Source organism: Crinia signifera, chromosome 5 (genome assembly GCF_055691185.1).
Source record: "Crinia signifera chromosome 5, ASM5569118v1, whole genome shotgun sequence".
Classification (NCBI taxonomy): Eukaryota; Metazoa; Chordata; class Amphibia; order Anura; family Myobatrachidae; genus Crinia; species Crinia signifera.
Genome location: NC_139221.1, coordinates 318,185,968 through 318,207,327, shown reverse-complemented (window position 1 = coordinate 318,207,327; position 21,360 = coordinate 318,185,968). Strand labels below are relative to the sequence as shown.

Sequence of the window (21,360 nt, the reverse complement as noted above, 5' to 3'; positions counted from 1 at the left end):
AGCTCTGGGTGGCGGCAATAACACTGCACATGACAGAACAGTTGTGTGCGCTGGGGTGGTGGTGGGGGGTGTGGCCAGAGTTATATGCACAGTGAATATGCAAATTAGATGCAAATTTCCGGTGATTCTGCACCCAGTATGGGATACTGTAGGTGTAACAGGCATTTAAAGCAATGGAGGACTGGGAGCATTGCTATAGCTGAAAGCTAAGTATACAGGTATATCGACTCATCCGCCGGTTCACCTCCAGACTTGCGTTCACGTTGCGTGAGACTCAGAATTAGGCACCGTGGCTCCATGGGTTTTTTATGTACATAGTTACATTGTTTTGCTAAAAGTCTATTTTTCATACAGATAGATCGATAGATAGCCCGGTAACCTGCGTACGTTAGCAGCTTACCGAGCGTCAGAGCTGCAAGTTTGGCGGTACGGGGTGGTACGGCGTACCGTTAAAAGAAATACTGCCGGTACCCCGTACCGCCATAACAAATCTGCCCCCAAAGTGTTTATTGCGCTTATGTAAGTGGCGGGGGGCGTGGTTTTCGCCGCCCCGCCACAGCTGATTGCTAGCAGAGGGGAGCGCATTGCGCTTCTCCCCCTCCCCTCAGTGTGTCACTCAGACTAGGCTGTCAGGCGACAGCCAATCAGAGCTCGCGGGCTGGCAGCCAATCAGGAGCCAGCCCGCGAGATAGAGAGAGCCAGGCAGAAGGGACGGGAGATGCGCTCCCTCCCTCCCCCTCCCCTCCCCAGGGAAGCAGAACCGCGGGGGTCTGTAGTGGGGAGAGGACCTGACTGGACCGGACACAGCCAGCACTGGTGAGTTGTGCTGCTGTGGGGACATTTATGTGTGGCACTGTGGGGGCATATTATATCTGGCACTGGGGGCATATGTGTGGCACTATATCTGGCACTGGGGGCATATGTGTGGCACTGTGGGGGCATATGTGTGGCACTGGGGGCATATGTGTGGCACTGGGGGCATATGTGTGGCACTGTGGGGGCATATCTGGCACTGGAGGCATATGTGTGGCACTGTGGGGGCATCTGGCACTGGGGGCATAGGTGTGGCACTGTGAGGGCATATCTGGCACTGGAGGCAAATGTGTGGCATTGTGGGGGCATATGTGTGGCACTGGGGGCATATCTGGCACTGGAGGCATATGTGTGGCACTGTGGGGGCATATCTGGCACTGGGGGCATATTTGTGGCATTGTGAGGGCATATATCTGGCACTGGGGGCAAATCTGGCACTGGAGGCATATGTGTGGCACTGGGGGCATATCTGGCACTGGAGGCATATGTGTGGCACTGTGGGGGCATATCTGGCACTGGGGGCATATTTGTGGCATTGTGAGGGCATATATATGGCACTGGGGGCATATCTGGCACTGGAGGCATATGTGTGGCACTGGGGGCATATCTGGCACTGGAGGCATATGTGTGGCACTGTGGGGGCATATCTGGCACTGGAGGCATATGTGTGGCACTGTGGGGGCATATCTGGCACTGGAGGCATATGTGTGGCACTGTGGGGGCATATCTGGCACTGGAGGCATATGTGTGGCACTGTGGGCATATGTGTGGCACTGTGGGGGCATATCTGGCACTGGGGGCATATGTGTGGCATTGTGGGGGCATATATCTGGCACTGGGTCACTGTGGGGGCATATCTGGCACTGTGTGGGCATATTAGTAATGGGCATCAGTTGTGCGGTGTAATGAGCATTATGGTGTGGGGAATAATGTGTAACGGGCATTATGGCATGGGTCATATGTATTGGGTGTGTGACGCGTAACAGGCATTACTGTGTAAACTTTGGCCAAGTGCCTTCGGCATGCATATTCCAGCCACTCCCCCTAGTGTCATATGACCACGCCCCTGGTCACGCCCCCTGACCACGCCCTTCGGCGCGCGCCACAGTACCATTAAGAACTTTTTCCTACTTGCACCACTGCCGAGCGTGCAAGTGTATGGGTGAGAAATCATTGGCTGCTCGCCGACCGTGGAATGATTTTACCACCCTAGACTGACTTTTATTTGTGAGCGCCTGGACGCAGACGGTGGGGGGGTCCTGTGACACCAGCCACCTGCCCAGAGCAGGCTTTGGCACGCCTGCGTTCACATGTGGGTGCCCAGCGTTTTTATGGCTGCACCCACCATTTTTTGTGGGAATGCCCAGAAAACGATGGGTGTCCCCATGCTCCAGCCCCCTGCCCCCCCCCCCCCCCTCACACCCCACAGTCTAACCCTAACCCTCCTCCCCACAGCCTAACCCTAACTCCTCACAGCTTAACCCTAACCCTCCCTCCTCACAGTCTAACCCTAACCCTCCTCCTCACAGTCTAACCCTAACCCTCCCTCCTCACAGTCTAACCCTAACCCTCCCCAAAGCCTAACCCTCATACTCCACAGTCTAACCCTAACCCTCCCTCCCCACAGCCTAATCCTAACCCTCACAGCCTAACCCTAACTCCTAACCCTCCCTCCCCACCGCCTAACCCTAACCCTCCCACCACACAGCCTAACCCTAAGCCCCCTCTCAAAGCCTAACCCTCACACTCTAACACTCCCTCCCCACAGCCGAACCCTCACACCCCACAGTCTAACCCTAACCCTCCCTCCTCACAGCCGAACCCACACACCCCACAGTCTAACCCTAACCCTCCCTCCTCACAGCCTAACCCTAACCCTCCCACCACACAGTCTAACCCTAACCCTCCCTCCTCACAGCCTAACCCTAACCCTCCCACCACACAGCCTAACCCTCCCCTCCTCACAGCCTAACCCTAACCCTCCCTCCCCACAGCCGAACCCTTCCACCCCACAGTCTAACCCTAACCCTCCCTCCTCACAGTCTAACTCTAACCCTCCCACCACACAGCCTAACCCTAACCCTCCCTCCCCCACAGCCAAACCCTTTCACCCCACAGTCTAACCCTAACCCTCCCTCCCCACAGACTAACCCTAACTCTTCACAGCTTAACCATAACCCTCCCTCCTCACAGTCTAACCCTAACCCTCCCACCACACAGCCTAACCCTAAGCCCCCTCTCCAAAGCCTAACCCTCCCACCCAAACACTCCCTCCCCACAGCCTAACCCTCACACCCACAGTCTAACCCTAACCCTCCCTTCTCACAGCCTAACCCTAAACCCTCCCACCCCACAGCCTAACACTAACCCCCCTCACAGCCTAACCCTAACTCCTAACACTCCCTCCCCACAGCCTAACCCTCCCTCCACAGTCTAACCATTCCTCATCCCAGCCTAACCCTCCCACCCTGCAGCCTAACGCTCCCTCCTCAAAGCCTAACCCTTATACTTCACAGCCTAACCCTCCCTCCCTACAGCCTAACCCTAAGCCTCCCTTCTCACAGCCTAACCCTCCCTCCTCAGAGCCTAACCCTAACCCTTCCACCCCACAGCCTAGCCATCCCTTAGCCTAACCCTCCCTCCTCACAGCCTAAACCTTGCTCCCCACAGCCTAACCCTACCACCCCACAGTCTAACCATAACCCTCCCTCCTCACAGCCTAACCCTCCCACCCCACAGCCCAACCCTCCCTCCTCACAGCCTAACCCTAACTCTCCCTCCTCACAGCCCTAACCCTAGCCCCCCCCCCCCCCCACAGCTTAAACCTCCCACCCCACATCCTAACTCCTCACAGTCTAACCCTAACCCTCCCACCCCGAAGCCTAACCCTCCCCCCTGGAGCATAACCCTAACCCTCCTTCCCTGCATCCTAACCCACCCACAGCCTAACCTTCCCACAGCCTAACCCTAACCCTCCCACCCTGCAGCCAATCCCCCCCGCGGAGCCTAATCCTTCCACAGCCTGACTCTAACCCTCCCACCCACAGCCTAACCCTAACACTCCAAACCTGCAGCCTAACCCTGACCCTCACTCCCCACAGCCTAACCTTCCTCCCCAAAGCCTAACCCTCCCCACATTCTAACCCTAACCCTCCCTCCCCGGAGCCTAACCCTCCCACAGCCTAACCCTAACCCTCCTTCCCCAGAGCCTAACCCTAACACTCCAAACCTGCAGCCTAACCCTGACCCTCACTCCCCACAGCCTAACCATCCTCCCCAAAGCCTAACCCTCCCCACATTCTAACCCTAACCCTCCCTCCCCGGAGCCTAACCCTCCCACAGCCTAACCCTAACCCTCCTTCCCCAGAGCCTAACCCTAACTCCCCACAGCCTAACCCTTACCCTCCCTCCCAGGTTAGCGCCTGGATGCAGACGGTGGGGGGGTCCTGTGACACCAGCCACCTGCCCAGAACAGGCTTTGGCACGCCTGCGTTCACATGTGGGTGCCCAGCGTTTTTATGGGTGCACCCACCATTTTTTTGTGGGAATGCCCAGAAAACGATGGGTCTCCCCATGCTCCGGCCCCCTGCCCCCCCTCACACCCCACAGTCTAACCCTAACCCTCCCTCCCCACAGCCTAACCCTAACTCCTCACAGCTTAACCCTAACCCTCCCTCCTCACAGTCAAACCCTAACCCTCCCACCACACAGCCTAACCCTAACCCTCCCTCCCCAAAGCCTAACCCTCCCACCCAAACACTCCCTCCCCACAGCCTAACCCTCACACCCCACAGTCTAACCCTAACCCTTCCTCCTCACAGCCTAACCCTCCCACCCCACAGCCTAACCCTCCCTCCTCAGAGCCTAACCTTAACCCTTCCACCCCACAGCCTAACCCTAACCCTCCTACCCCACAGCCTAACCCTAACCCTCCCTCCTCATAGCCTAATCCTAACCCTTTCACCCCACAGCCTAACCCTCCCTCCTCACAGCCTAACCCTAACTCTCCCTCCTCACACCCCTAACCCTAGCCCCCCCCCCCCACAGCCTAAACCTCCCACCCCACATCCTAACTCCTCACAGTCTAACCTTAACCCTCCCACCCCGAAGCTTAACCCTCCCCCCTGGAGCATAACCCTAACCCTCCTTCCCTGCATCCTAACCCACCCACAGCCTAACCTTCCCACAGCCTAACCCTAACCCTCCCACCCTGCAGCCAAACACCCCCCCCCCCCCCCCCGCGGAGCCTAATCCTTCCCCAGCCTGACTCTAACCCTCCCACCCACAGCCTAACCCTAACACTCCAAACCTGCAGCCTAACCCTGACCCTCACTCCCCACAGCCTAACCTTCCTCCCCAAAGCCTAACCCTACCCACATTCTAACCCTCCCTCCCCGGAGCCTAACCCTCCCACAGCCTAACCCTAACCCTCCTTCCCCAGAGCCTAACCCTAACTCCCCACAGCCTAACCCTCCCACCCACAGCCTAACCCTCCCACAGCCTAACCCTTACCCTCCCTCCCAGGAGCCTAACCCTAACTCCTGGTTAGCGCCTGGATGCAGACGGTGGGGGGGTCCTGTGACACCAGCCACCTGCCCAGAGCAGGCTTTGGCACGCCTGCGTTCACATGTGGGTGCCCAGCGTTTTTATGGGTGCACCCACCATTTTTTTGTGGGAATGCCCAGGAAACGATGGGTCTCCCCATGCTCCAGCCCCCTGCCCCCCTCACACCCCACAGTCTAACCCTAACCCTCCCACCACACAGCCTAACCCTAACCCTCCCTCCCCACAGCCTAACCCTAACCCTCCCACCACACAGCCTAACCCTAACCCTCCCTCCCCAAAGCCTAACCCTCCCACCCAAACACTCCCTCCCCACAGCCTAACCCTCACACCCCACAGTCTAACCCTAACCCTCCCTCCTCACAGCCTAACCCTAACGCTCCCTCCCCACAGCCTAACCCTAACCCCCCTCACAGCCTAACCCTAACTCCTAACACTCCCTCCCCACAGCCTAACCCTCCCTCCTCAGTCTAACCATTCCTCCTCCCAGCCTAACCCTCCCACCCTGCAGCCTAATGCTCCCTCCTCAAAGCCTAACCCTTCCACTTCACAGCCTAACCCTCCCTCCCTACAGCCTAACCCTAAGCCTCCCTTCTCACAGCCTAACCCTCCCTCCTCAGAGCCTAACCCTAACCCTTCCACCCCACAGCCTAGCCCTCCCCTCAGCCTAACCCTCCCTCTTCACAGCCTAAACCTCGCTCCCCACAGCCTAACCCTACCACCCCACAGTCTAACCCTAACCCTCCCCCCTCACAGCCTAACCCTCCCACCCCACAGCCTAACCCTCCCTCCTCAGAGCCTAACCTTAACCCTTCCACCCCACAGCCTAACCCTAACCCTCCCACCCCACAGCCTTACCCTAACCCTCCCTCCTCATAGCCTAATCCTAACCTTTTCACCCCACAGCCTAACCCTCCCTCCTCACAGCCTAACCCTAACTCTCCATCCTCACAGCCCTAACCCTACCCCCCCACAGCCTAAACCTCCCACCCCACATCCTAACTCCTTACAGTCTAACCCTAACCCTCCCACCCCGAAGCCTAACCCTCCCCCCCGGAGCTTAACCCTAACCCTCCTTCCCTGCATCCTAACCCACCCACAGCCTAACCTTCCCACAGCCTAACCCTAACCCTCCCACCCTGCAGCCAAACACCCCCCCCCCCCCGCGGAGCCTAATCCTTCCCCAGCCTGACTCTAACCCTCCCACCCACAGCCTAACCCTAACACTCCAAACCTGCAGCCTAACCCTGACCCTCACTCCCCACAGCCTAACCTTCCTCCCCAAAGCCTAACCCTACCCACATTCTAACCCTAACCCTCCCTCCCCGGAGCCTAACCCTCCCACAGCCTAACCCTAACCCTCCTTCCCCAGAGCCTAACCCTAACTCCCCACAGCCTAACCCTCCCACCCACAGCCTAACCCTCCCACAGCCTAACCCTTACCCTCCTTCCCAGGAGCCTAACCCTAACTCCTGGTTAGGGTTAGCGCCTGGACGCAGACAGTGGGGGGGTCCTGTGACACCAGCCACCTGCCCAGAGCAGGCTTTGGCACGCCTGCATTCACATGTGGGTGCCCAGCGTTTTTATGGGTGCAACCACCTTTTTTTGTGGGAATGCCCAGAAAACGATGGGTGTCCCCATGCTCCAGCCCCCTGCCCCCCCCTCACACCCCACAGTCTAACCCTAACCCTCCCCACAGCCTAACCCTAACTCCTCACAGCTTAACCCTAACCCTCCCTCCTCACAGTCTAACCCTAACCCTCCCTCCTCACAGTCTAACTCTAACCCTCCCACCACACAGCCTAACCCTAACCCTCCCTCCCCAAAGCCTAACCCTCCCACCCAAACACTCCCTCCCCACAGCCTAACCCTCACACCCCACAGTCTAACCATAACCCTCCCTCCTCACAGCCTAACATTAACCCTCCCTCCCCACAGCCTAACCCTAACCCCCCTCACAGCCTAACCCTAACTCCTAACACTACCTCCCCACAGCCTAACCCTCCCACCCTGCAGCCTAACGCTCCCTCCTCAAAGCCTAACCCTTCCACTTCACAGCCTAACCCTCCCTCCCTACAGCCTAACCCTAAGCCTCCCTTCTCACAGCTTAACCCTCCCTCCTCAGAGCCTAACCCTAACCCTTCCACCCCACAGCCTAGCCCTCCCCTCAGCCTAACCCTCCCTCCTCACAGCCTAAACCTCGCTCCCCACAGCCTAACCCTACCGCCCCACAGTCTAACCCGAACCCTCCCTCCTCACAGCCTAACCCTCCCACCCCACAGCCTAACCCTCCCTCATCAGAGCCTAACCTTAACCCTTCCACCCCACAGCCTAACCCTAACCCTCCCACCCCACAGCCTTACCCTAACCCTCCCTCCTCATAGCCTAATCCTAACCCTTTCACCCCACAGCCTAACCCTCCCTCCTCACAGCCTAACCCTAACTCTCCCTCCTCACAGCCCTAACCCTACCCCCCCCCCCCTTCACAGCCTAAACCTCCCACCCCACATCCTAACTCCTCACAGTCTAACCCTAACCCTCCCACCCCGAAGCCTAACCCTCCCCCCCGGAGCTTAACCCTAACCCTCCTTCCCTGCATCCTAACCCACCCACAGCCTAACCTTCCCACAGCCTAACCCTAACCCTCCCACCCTGCAGCCTAACACCCCCCCCCCGCGGAGCCTAATCCTTCCAGCGATTCAAGGCCCCCCTGCCAAAAGTGTCCCCACAGTCCTCTGCACCAGCGCCACAACTTTTATCAATGTCTTGCCCACATACCACTATTATACAGCCTCCTGCTCTCATACACCCCCTTACTCCCTCCCAGTGAGAAGAGACGCTCACCCACTGCCGGGAGCTGCATACTGTCCCCCACCCTCCTCCAGTTCTAGGGATGCCCATCGACCATCAATGATTTCAAATCATCGATGGGTTATGGCCGATGTTGAATACTTTTGCCATCGATGTGGGAGGACCAGATGGTTTCCCTACATCAATGGCAAAGGAGAATCAATCAAGTTTCAATTTTTTTTTAAGGTGCCGGGACATGGAGCATAGCTCCGCCCCCCCACACCCGGATGTCCCGCCACCGAGTTCTGATTGACCCACAGCCTGTTCAGTCAAATATAATGGATGACCATCAATAGCTACAACAATCGATGGTTATCCAAGTAATATGTTACTACTATCGATGGCATGGTGCAAAATCGCCATGAAAGCCAACCATCGATAGCCTCTGCACCAATGCCCATCCCTACTCTGCAACAGCCCAAAACCTTTACTACCCCACACACCTCTATCACTGCCCTGGCTCCTGTTCTCCTGCCCCGTAACTTCCGCCAGTGGGGACCCGCTCACCCTGTGTTGCCCACATTCCCCTATCATGCTTTACCACCCAGCCTGCCTCCTGCTCTCATGCACCTTAACTCCCACCCAGTAGGAGGAGACACTGACTCAGGGCCACGCTGGACCCTCACCCACTTGCAGAAGCTGCACAGTGTCCCCCACCCTCCTGTTTAGTCCCCCTTATGCCCTCAGACCCCTATCACTACCCAGCCTCCTGTTTTCCTGTGTCATGACCTCCGCCAGTGGGGAGCCACTGACTCAAAAACACCCTACTATACTATTGCACACACACACACCTAAACAACACGCACACACAGCCCCCCCCCCCCCACACCCACAAATGTCACTGTACCATCCACACTATCAATGTACATCTTACTCTGTAACCGCTTTTTAATTAAACAAAACAATACACACCCCCTTCCAAATCATATGCTCTCTATTTAACACATTTCACCTATAACTCAAGTTGCAATACAGGCCATCTTTCATACAATTCTAACCATATTTCTCACAATACAAACGTTCACAAATTAAGGGGGCGCAGCCCCTTACGACGGTGTGAAGAGCGCCTGTAGGGTGCGATGAATCACTTAGTATATACAAAAAGGGAAAACCTGCACTCTCACCCAACAATAGCAACCGTGGGGTGTTCAATTAAGACACACAGAACTCTGTGTGTCAAACATAGTCCGAGTTCCCTCACATCAATATATATATATATATATATATATATATATATATATAGATAGACAGATAGATAGATGACACAAAGGTATGCAACAGGGTAGACACACCAGGAGGGGTAAAACAAATCATTGATGATCTAGGTAGATTAGAGGAATGGTCAAGAGCATGGCAACTACAGTTTAATGCCAAAAAATGCAAAATCATGCACTTGGGTCTCAGAAATCCAAAGACTAAATATAGTATAAATGGCACTATAATGGAAACTACTTAGGAGGAGAGGGATCTAGGTGTCACCTAGGCAGGCAGGCAATGTAACAAAGCAATGAAGAAGGCAAGTCAGATGCTTGGTTGTATAGGGAGAGGTATCAGCAGTAGAAAGAAAGAAGTAATAATGCCACTGTATAGGTCATTGGTACGACCTCATCTAGAGTACTTTGTTCAGTTCTGGAGGCCATATCTCCAGAAGGATATAAATACATTAGAGACTGTACAAAGAAGGGCAACTAAAATGGTGCATGGCCTACATCACAAAACGTACCAGGAAAGACTAAAATATCTTAATATGTATACTTTGGAGCAGAGATGGTAAAGGGGGGACATGATAGAAACTTTCACATATATCAAGGCTTTTAACAAGGTACAGGTGGGAGACATTCTTCACAGGAAGAGGAGCAACAGAACACGAGGACATGCACTGACACTAGAGGGAGGAAGGTACAGGTGGGAGACATTCTTCACAGGAAGAGGAGCAGCAGAACACAAGGACATGCACTGACACTAGAGGGAGGAAGGTACAGGTGGGAGACATTCTTCACAGGACGAGGAGCAACAGAACACGAGGACATGCACTGACACTAGAGGGAGGAAGGTACAGGTGGGAGACATTCTTCACAGGAAGAGGAGCAGCAGAACACGGGGACATGCACTGACACTAGGGGGAGGAAGGTATAGGTGGGAGACATTCTTCACAGGAAGAGGAGCAGCAGAACACGAGGACATGCACTGACACTAGGGGGAGGAAGATTCAGGGGAAATGTGAGGAAAAATTACTTCACAGAAAGAGTAGTAGATAAGTGGAATAGCCTCCCATCAGAGGTGGTAGAGGCAAATACAGTAGTACAATGTAAACATGCTTGGGATAGGCATATTGATATCCTTACAAAAAAATAAGGATCAAATATGGTTTGAAGTAACATGTTTAAAAAAGGGGCAGACTAGATGGGCCAAGTGGTTCTTATCTGCCGTCAAATTCTATGTTTCTAGATAGATAGATAGAAAATGGCAGTGGTACCAATATACTATATCTAATTAGATTAGAGCCCAAAAATAGGTCAAGCCATATGGCAGCTTTTGGGCACTATCCTGTAGTTCACACAGGTGTAATTGAAATAACAATATATATAGACCATGAGAGCCTCCTAGTGCGATACATTTACATTCAGACCATTCAGTTAAGGAAGTAGAGTGTCCTCCACAACACATCAGGCGAAACGCGTTGAGTTGTTTTCCTGCTGGTTCTCCTGTTGCTTGGCTCCATCTAAGATTCCCATCTAGCCACAGCTGTTCAGATAAGCTCTACTTTCTTAACTGAATATATGTTGCTGATGGCTGAACTCGGCCTCTATATCTGGGGATCTGACACCCTACACGGGTGATATAAGACCCATATAAGGCATACTGTTGTATTAATAGTTGGTATATGTGCATTCTGGAATTATATTGGATTTTATGGTTATAAATGTAAATTATATGTACTAGGAGGTACTTGTGGTCTATTTTTTGTCATATCGATAAAGATACGGTAGGTTTAGGCACTAGGAGGGGGGCTTAAGATGGCCATACACTACTGCGATGTATCGCCGCAGTGTATGGGTCATCCGACCCCTTTGAGTAGCCCGCGACCTTCTCGGACAGCAGGATTGTAAGCGGTCCTTTCACATGAGATGTATCACATGCAACCCGGTTCACCTCCGCCGAGAGGGAGTCGGAGGTCGGACGGGCAGCAGGTCCGATCACCGGCTCAGGTCCAATGCGCACGGGACCAGAGGGGGGACATCAAACACTTACGATCTGTGCCGATATCTCGACCTGTTCCTTCGGGATTGGGTGTAATTGTAATAGTGTATGGGGCCCTTTAGGGTTAGGCTGGGGGGGGGGCTTAGGCATTTAGAAGGTAGAGTTAGGCTGTGGGTCCAGGTGGTTAGGTTTAGGCGGCGTTACGTGGGTTAGGCACTAAAAGGGAGGGTTACGGTCAGGCTGCGTCAGGGCAGGATTAGGGTTAGGCTACAAGCAGCTATGGATAGAGTTAGGGGGAGAGATCAAGCTTCCTTAAAGAGCCCCCGTCGGGATTCTCCATACCCACCGACGGGACATCGTACGTATCCCAGTCACATGATGTCTCAAAACTGTATATACCATATACTGCGTTCAAAGTGGGAAAGAGTTCACATTCAACTCCCCGCACGGAACAAATATAATGTAGCGTGCCTGTAATCTATCCACCTTCCAAATCTATCATCAGGGCAGAGGATTCTTAAGGAAGTGTATGGCCATCCGACCCCCCTTAGCTGTCCAGGACCTTCCCGGGTGGCATGGTCGCATGCGATGGTCGTTTCACATGCGATGTATCACATGCGACCCTGTTCCCTGCCGAGGGGAGGGGGGCCGACTCGAAGGTCGGATGGGCAGCAGGTACGACCTCCAGCCCAGGTCCAATGCGCAGGGGGACTTCAAACACATTAGATTTGGGCTGAATTCTCGGCCCGTTCCGCTGGGATTGGGTAAAATCGGCCCAAATCAGACAAGTGTATGATGGCCTTTAGGGGGATATTTATCAAACCTTGAAGAGAGAAAAAAATGAAGAGATGAACTACGAGCCAATCAACTCTAACCAACTGTAATTTTTTGAACACAGGGCCCGATTCAGAGGTGGTCACTGATGTGCGAGTTCGCACATTGTAGCATGCACGCACAAGCCCAAATAGATTATGGATTGCAATAGCAATCCCCTCGCAGTTTGACTGACATGAAGATGGAATTTGGGGGAGGTAACCTGCTGTGTTCTGGGAGTGTCTATGAGACGGAGGCGTGACCAGTTGTTTTCAGGGAGGGTCTATGACATCAGGGCCGGCCTCCATCAGCCTTTCACTCTCAGATTTGCAAGGGGTGCGCTTTCTTTCAGTCTTGTTTGCCGCTATCTACAACTTTGCAGATGAGCGATCAGGTACGAATCGGACCCACAGTCTGTAAAATGTAAGGTAAAAGCTGATTGGCTTTATCTCTCACAATTGTATCTATCTTGGAGTTTTGATAAATAACTCCCTTTATGAGTTAACAGCCGGATTCTAAATGTAAATAGATTACAAACTGAACGCTTTTACTCCTACCCAGTGCTAGGTGCAGGAAGAGTGGTCCAGTGGATGGCAAAAACCATGTTAATGACCTACTGCATGCTACTCTGGAAACTATGTACTAAGCCTCGGAGAGAAATAAATGAGAGAGAGATAAAGTACCAGCCGACCAGCAGTCATGTTACAGGGGGATGCAGTCAAAATCCTGACAGGGTGAAAATCCTGACAAGGTCAAAATACTGACATTTAAAATCCCCACAAGGTCAAAATACAGACATATAGGGCGGGATGTATTGATATACATCGCCGCCCTTCGCCGCCATACTAACATATGCAGCTGGCATTGCGATGCGGTGGCGGAGGTTCCCGCGATACCTGGAATGTGGTGTGCGGGGGGTCTCCGTCACCTCCCTGCCCCCTCCTGCATCCCTCACGCCGGGGACAGCTAAGCAGGCTGTCCCCGGCGCCTCCTCCTCCCCCCTGCAGCCGGAAGGACGTCCGGCTGCGTCACTAGGGGGAGGAAGGTGTTACCTTCCGGGTCCAGGAGGACCTGGACCAGGTAAGAGAGGGAGAGGGAGGGGGAGAGGGGGGTCGGCGGGTTTTTCGGCGGAGGCGTTGGGCGGCAAAAAGAAGCCCATAGGCTTCTATAGGGTATCGCCACCCAAAGGTGGCGATATCCTACACTGCGGTGACGTGGCGGCCGGGTAATAGTACATCCCGCCCATAGAATGTAGACAGCTGAAAAAGTCAACATGACTTTCGGTTGACAAGGTCGCGAGGTCGACATGGGTTTTTTCACTGTTATTTGACCCGGCATGTGCCGACAGGCGGTATTCATGCCCTACCATCCACTAGGGCGTGGTGGGAGAATAAAATAGTGCGAGGGGCTGCGGTTGACATCCAACTGTGTCCTTGTCGACTGTGTCGACATTCGGGTGAAAAAGCCCATGTCGACCTCGTGACCTGTCGACTAAAATTCATGTCGACTTTTTCACCTGTGTACATTCTATATGTCGGTATTTTGACCTTGTCAGGATTTCGAATGTCGGTATTTTGACCTTGTCTGGATTTTGACCATGTCGGGATTTTGACCGCCGGTACTTCAAACTGAATCCGTTACAGGCTGTGTTTGAAAAATGACAGTTAGGAGCTGGTTGGCTGAGGTGGACGTATCTGTGGAAACCTGCTTGCTACTTTATGCTAATTAGAGTAGGCTATAGTATGTCTATTATCCACCTATTGTAGTGTTTTCATGGGAACGCCCATATAAAGCTAGGCATTCCCATATTGTAATGGGCCACCCTGCCACCCCCCAGCGACCGCAAGGTTGGGTGCTTGCACCCAGCGAACAATCTGTTCGCTGCGGCTGCACGCACCCAGTGCATGCACATGTGCAGAAATGTGCATACAACAAACATTGGTCCCCGTGCGAACGAGCGACCACAGCAAACGGACCAGAATGAGGTCCCTTTTACCTTCAAAAGGGGCGCACACTCCCCTAATCTTATAATAAGCTAAATTAATACAATGGATTTAAGAAACACCTGGATGTAAAAATCTATTAGCTGGCCATTTAAACAAGCATTATACGGTATAACAAACAAATATAGGGCCTTATTCTGGTTCGGGCGATGTTTTGACTTCTGCGCATGTGCAGCGGCCACAGCGTGCATACACGAACGTTCAAAGGGCGATCGCATGACAATTGCCTGCAGCGGGCGTTGGGGGTAATGCGTCAACGCAGTGTTTTGGGGGAGTGGTCCAGACAACACAGGCATGTCTGGACCAGGTTCAAGGCGGCTGCACGACACCACACATGGAAAAATGGAGGCGGTGCCATATAAATAAACAATAATAATAATGTGTATTGGGGCTTGCCATACTGGGTGCCAACGATCTCCTGGGAACAGATGTTTCAACACCATTCCCATGCTAAAGAAATGAGGGTAAAATTTGGCCAACAGATCCACAGTAGACCCATGACACTCCCACAAGACGGACCACTTCCTTGCGACTGCGTTGCCACCGCCCAGCTGATGCCAAGAAATGCAAAGTATCATAAAGAGTAACCTGTCAACCTCTATTACTCCCTGTGTATGTCCATATGTTCCAATGACTTTCTATGGAACGTTGTCTGTTTGCAGAGCTGGACCCTTCCACATTGGAACTTACTATAAGGTATTTTTGATCAACACTAGCCCAAACCTTTTGCACACTATCACAGGGTCATGTACCACACAGATGGAGCCACTCTCATCTAGTGCGCCTAGGTGAGGGTTTTGGCACGTTAAGGTGCCCACACACGGATTTGTTTTTTAAATGATATGGCCGTTTCCGACCGATCGGAACAACTAATCGTTTAAACACTTACCGTGTGTGGGCATAATGACAATCCAATGCGGGTGACCCGTGGGTCGTTCATTGAGCCTGCAGATCCCTTTTGGAGGCGGGAAAAAAATGACCAACCCGTCATGCAGGATCATGGCCACATCGTTCCATGGACCTTATTCATTTGTACGGCTGCGTGCGTCCACGGCGAACAAACCGACACAGCGAACGGAGGACGGCCTAATAGAATATGGGAACGCCCAGAGTTTCATGGGGGTTCTCATACTAATGGGCCGATGACGCGGGTGTGGTGACCGGCCAGCTGACATCACCAGATATCAGCTGGCCGACCACTTCCCTCAGAATGTGCACGCAGATGTAAGGTTACTTTGAGCAACCTTACATCTGCGTGCACATTCCATATCATTCGCTGGTCGGTGACCAGCGAATGATGTGGGTGTTCCCTTGCAGTCTGCAAATGGATGTCGCATCCGAGCGAATCAACCAGAATAACCCCCCATGTGTAGGCATGATCAACAATGTGGCCCTTGTGCCGCACTGCACACACAACCGGTCTGCCGCTTCACCTCCACAGCCACCCCTGCCACTGACAGACAAGGAGAGACTTCAGCGCCAGACGTCAAATTAATTGGGGTGGCCGCTGATTGGCTGAGTGAGCTTCTCAGCCAATCAGCGGCCACCCTATTCAAATGACAGGACTGCCGCTGATTGGCTGAAGGAGCTCTTTCAGCTAATCAGCAGCCATCCAAATTATTTGAACTCTCCTGCTCGCCACTGGCCTCTCTCTCCATGTCTGCCAATGCTGAGGGTCACTGCATAGGTGCGGTGGCGGGGTGTGGAGGTGTAGCGGTGGGGCGGGGAGGTGCGGCAGCAGGCAAGACCTCGAACACCCCTGATCGTGGCCACACTGAACCATTGAGTAAACCCTCTGATCGTTTATTCAATCATTCTGTCTGTGTGGCCATAATCGGGGTGTTGTGGATTTCAAAAGGAAATTAGATAGACATCGGATTGGATTTGATATCTATACGTGCGTGGGTGCCTTTAGTCTTGGACATTCCTGAAATAAAAGGGTAACAGGATATTATAATGTCCCTTTGAATTGTATAATTGGGTGATACCTACTGTAAAAGTTCTAAAGACAATGGGCCTGATTAAAATTTGGAAGTAAAGTACAGTAACTTCGGCCTGATTCAGACCTTTTCCTTAGGTTCGGTATATTCGCAACCTAGCGAACAGGTCAGTGCCACCTGACACCCTGCCGAACAATTCTAAAATCTATGCTTCTTTGTAAAGGTGGCCAGACATAGAACAATCAGGTCGGTAAAAATGTCAATTTGCATGACAACTTGGAGTCAATGCTGTCGGCAAATCCAGACTTACAGACATATTATTTTTCTTTTCGTTAGTGCTCATCAATGCAGGTTAGGGTTTACTACGGGTACTACAGATTGGTGGCATGATGTAATGCCACCAGAGTATGGCAGTAGTGCAAGATGCAAAGACAAATGCAGTACATTTTTATTTAAAGGGCAAACCATGCTTTGTTTGATTGCCCCTTTATAAAAATGTCAGACTTTGGCCGGCGGCCCGTACTTCCGCCAAACTCAGGCAACGTTACATCCCACCCTGGATGCCTGTGTTAGTACAATGGCGTCATACCCAACCTAATTCATTGCCTTTGTTAGTTTGGATGTTTCCAATCACGTTGTCCAACCTTGTTCTGAGTGTAAATGCAGAACCGCCAACCGACTGAATACACAATCTGATTTGGTAAATCAGATTGTTATAGGACATGGTGGTTATATACCGTTCGCTCATAAAGTAAATCTGCCTTTTTTGGCCGATCACCATATGAAGATTCTACTTGGGCCCATATTCCACAAATGTGGTTGTTCATAGCACTGACCAAATGACCAAACATGCACATATGTGACCAAATGACTAAACATGCACATATGTGACCAGCCTGGGTCATACGAAATACAAGCAACCCCCATGCAATCTAATATTCTCATGCTTATAGTACTAATCACATACAGTAGAAATAAAAAAGTTACCCTACTTAAAATAAAGTACATTGTAATAAACACAGTAATACAGTACTTACAAAACTGAATATCAATTAGCAACCAACAGAGTTCTCCAGAGCTACACCACATTTTATCTGGGATCTACAACTCAGGTCTGGACTGAAACCTTAGTATCGTAGGTGTTTCAGACTCTTGAGTCGTCCATACAGTCCAAATGGGCAAAACCAATAAGAGAAGAGAGTACAAGAGTCCAATGTGGTATAGGAGGCGGACAATGCCTACATTGACCCCAAAAGGTTGACATGCACAAGGTCGACACTGGAAAAAGATTGGCACAAGTAAAATATTGACACAGAAAAGGTTAACTCATGAAAAGGTCTATGTTTTTCTGGAATCAATGTCAACATCTGCATGTGGACCCCCAGTTAGCGCTCAACACACTTTACCATTCCCAGTTGGAGTCCCCCGGGATGAGAAAGTATGAAAATGGAAACAAAAATGTAAAAAATTCCCCCCAAAAAAACATTTTGACCTTTTCATGTGTTGACCATATGCATGTATTTTGACTATATCAACCATATGTATGTCGACCATATGGTGTTGACCTATTGACTGTCGACCTAGACATTGTCGGTCAGCCATCCGGATACCCAAAGAGTCAATGGAGTTATACAATCTCAAATGTTCTAAGTTCTAATTTGAGTTTTATTTATAGCGGTGTTCATGAAAGCGTCCCAACTGATATGTACTAACATTACAGAAATCATGAAGTGTCCAAAACCTATTCTGAATATGCAGCACGCCCATGCACAAGGTTGACAGGATGTGACCCATTACTCACTAGAACCTTGACTCACTAGGACCTGGACTGACAAGAACCTGGACTCCCTACAACTTTTCCTCACAAGAACCTGAACTGATTAGAACCTTGACTGACTAGAACAATGACTGACTAGAACCATGACTGACTAGAACCTTGACTGACTAGAACCTTGACTGACTAGAACCTTGACTGACTAGAACCTTGACTGACTAGAAACTTGACTGACTAGAACCATGACTGACTAGAACCATGACTCACTAGCACCTTGACTCACTAGCACCTTGACTCACCAGCACCTTGACTCACTAGCACCTTGACTCACTAGCACCTTGACTCACAACAACCTTGACTCACAACAACCTTGACTCACAACAACCTTGACTCACAACAACCTTGACGCACAAGAAACTTAACTTCCTAGAACCTTAACCCATTAGAACCTTGACTCACTAGTAACCTTGACTAACAAGAACCTTGACTCCCTAGATTAACCTTGCCTTGCTAGAACCTTGACAAAGAAAGAAATTCATCTTCGTACTTCTCCGAAAGTCCAAATGCTTCATGCTAGTACTTGAAGCATGAGGAACAGGGGTGGATATTTTACAAAACAGCATGGATAAGATAGTTTACAGAACAGCATGGATCTTTTGAATGCTTTACAATTGAATATATATATATATATTTTTTAATTCCAGTAAAGACCCATTACATATATGTTTTGCTCTTGAGACTCAGCTACCTTATGCTCCAGGCTGGAGTCTTTAAACATCAGTGAGAAAGGCTTGATATGCACTCTTCTCAATTTATCTCCACTCCGTAAGTTGATGGTGTGTTCTATTCGCTTGTTTATCTCCTCGGGCCCAGACTGGACATGCAAAGCTTGTGCAAGATGGTTTGGAAGCAGATTTATTGAATTTCTTGTTAGAGCAGCCAGAGTCTAGGGGAAAGCACATGCAAAAAACATAAAACCTGCTAGTCCCCTCAAGTTAAAATGCAATATTTTAGGTCACAACAGCATTCCATGCAATTTATAAAATGAACCAGTCCCGGAAAGCACATGAGGTCTAACGTATGGTGTACCCAGTGCCCAAACAACGGGAGGACAGCAATTGTGTGTGGTTGCACCAATGCTCATGAGTGGTGTTAGTAATTTGATGTCACTGGTTCTTGGTGCGTGGATAGGCTGAGCATTGGTTCAACATGCAAAATGTCTGCCAACCGTTGTTCACAGGCAATGGACACATTATTAAATAAAAAAGGTCCAAGTAGATGAAAAGTGTCATAACCCAATCAGATGATAGCTTCTATAAAACCTGTGATTGGTTGTATAAGTAAAATAAAAATCAAAAAACAGTGGCAGTTCTACTATTTTATTTAAAACACACACACAAGCACACACTAAAAACCAAATTAACAAACAAACAAACAAACAAACAAAAAAACTGTATCCCCATCTTGTGCTTACATGATAGAAGTTGCTAAACTTTCAGAAAATGTTTTTTATGGATTTTATATTTACCTTTACTTTTCTCCCACCCACTATATAACTCAGTCAGTGACTTCATGCCGGCTCAACTCCTCTCATCACAGCATGTCACTGCCCCTGTCACACATCTCCTTATATACTGAAATACTCTGTGCTGCTGGGGACCCTGCTCCTCCCACTATATAACTCAGCCTGTGTATTACTGCTGCCTCCATTGCCTTCCTCACATCATGTGACTGCCCCTGTCACATGCAGCCCTGTCCTCACGGACACATCACTCATCTCCTGATATACTCTGTGCTGCTGGGGACCCTGCTCCTCTCACTATATAACTCTCAGTCTGTGGCTTCCTGCTGCCTCCATTCCCCTTCCTCACATCATGTGACTGCCCCTGAACCACCCCCAGTGTCAGTGCATGTCCTCATGTTCTAATACTTCTCTTCCTGTAAAAAATGTCTTCATCCCGTACCTTCAGGAGATATGGCCTCAAGAGCTGGACACATAATCTTGATGAGGCCGCACCAATGACCTATACAGAACTGGACACAGTATCTAGATGAGGCCACACCAATGACCTATACAGAACTGGACACAGTATTCTAGATGAGGCCACATCAATGACCTATACAGAACTGGACACAGTATCTAGATGAGGCCACACCAATGACCTATACAGAACTGGACACAGTATCTAGATGAGGCCACACCAATGACCTATTCTGAACTGGAAACAGTATTCTAGATGAGGCCATACCAATGACCTATACAGAACTGGGCACAGTATCTAGATGAAGCAGTACCAGCGACCTATACAGAATTGGACACAGTATTCTAGATGAGGTTGCACCAATGACCTATACAGAACTGGACACAGTATTCTAGATGAGGCCGTACCAGCGACCTATACAGAATTGGACACAGTATTCTAGATGAGGTTGCACTAATGACCTATACAGAACTGGGCACAGTATTCTAGAAGAGGTCGTACTAAAGACCTATACAGAAATGGACACAGTATCTAGATGAGGTTGTTCCAATGACCTATACAGAACTGGACACAGTATCTAGATGAGGCCACACCAATGACCTATACAGAACTGGACACAGTATCTAGATGAGGCCGTACCAATGACCTATACAGAATTGGGCACAATATTCTAGATGAGGCCGTACCAATGACCTATACAGAACTGGACACAGTATCTAGATAAGGCCACACCAATGACCTATACAGAACTGGACACAGTATCTAGATAAGGCTGCACCAGTGACCTACACAGAACTGGACACAGTATCTAGATAAGGCTGCACCAGTGACCTACACAGAACTGGACACAGTATCTAGATAAGGCTTTACTAATGACCTATACAGAATTGGACACCGTACTGATGAGGCCGCACCAGTGCCCTATATAGTGGCCCTATCTTTCTGCTGCTGGTTCCTCTCCCCATCCAACCAAGCATCTGACTTGCCTTCCTCTTTGCTTTGTTACATTGCTTACCTACCTTAATGTCACCTGAAATAGTGACTCCTAGATCCTTCTACTCCTCAATAGTTTCTAATATATATAGTGCCATTAATACTATATTTAGCCTTTGGGATCTGATCATGATTTTGCTTTTTTAGTATTAAACTGTAATTGCCACATTGTTGACCATTCCTCTAGTCCACCTACTGTAGATAATCCGCCATTTGTTTTATCTCTCCCCATGTGTCGGGAGAGGTAAAACAGCATCACCCTCCCGTTAATGCACTCCATTTAGTACATAGTAAACAGACTCTATATTCTATTGTACAAGCAAATTCTTATCCATTCAAAGGTCTTAGAACCAATGCTTTCAAGTGTTTTTAGCTGTCTACAATGTGGGACCCTGTCAAAAGGCTTACAAAAATCTGCTATTTTATAC

At 50.5% G+C, this 21,360-nt stretch overlaps 1 protein-coding gene across 2 annotated transcripts in view; it reads right to left on the bottom strand.

Annotated features, from left to right (window-relative positions):
- ADCY8 (adenylate cyclase 8) overlaps window positions 1-21,360 on the bottom strand; it is a 184,935-nt gene that overhangs the window by 44,432 nt on the left and 119,143 nt on the right. The window contains exon 8 of one of the 2 annotated variants that reach the window (XM_083144870.1): window positions 18,706-18,903. The exons of the other annotated variant lie outside the window; for it this stretch is intronic. Within the exon in view, the coding sequence (XP_083000996.1) occupies window positions 18,706-18,903 (198 nt within the window). The remainder of the gene's footprint in view (window positions 1-18,705; window positions 18,904-21,360) is intronic. 2 annotated transcript variants of the gene reach the window in all.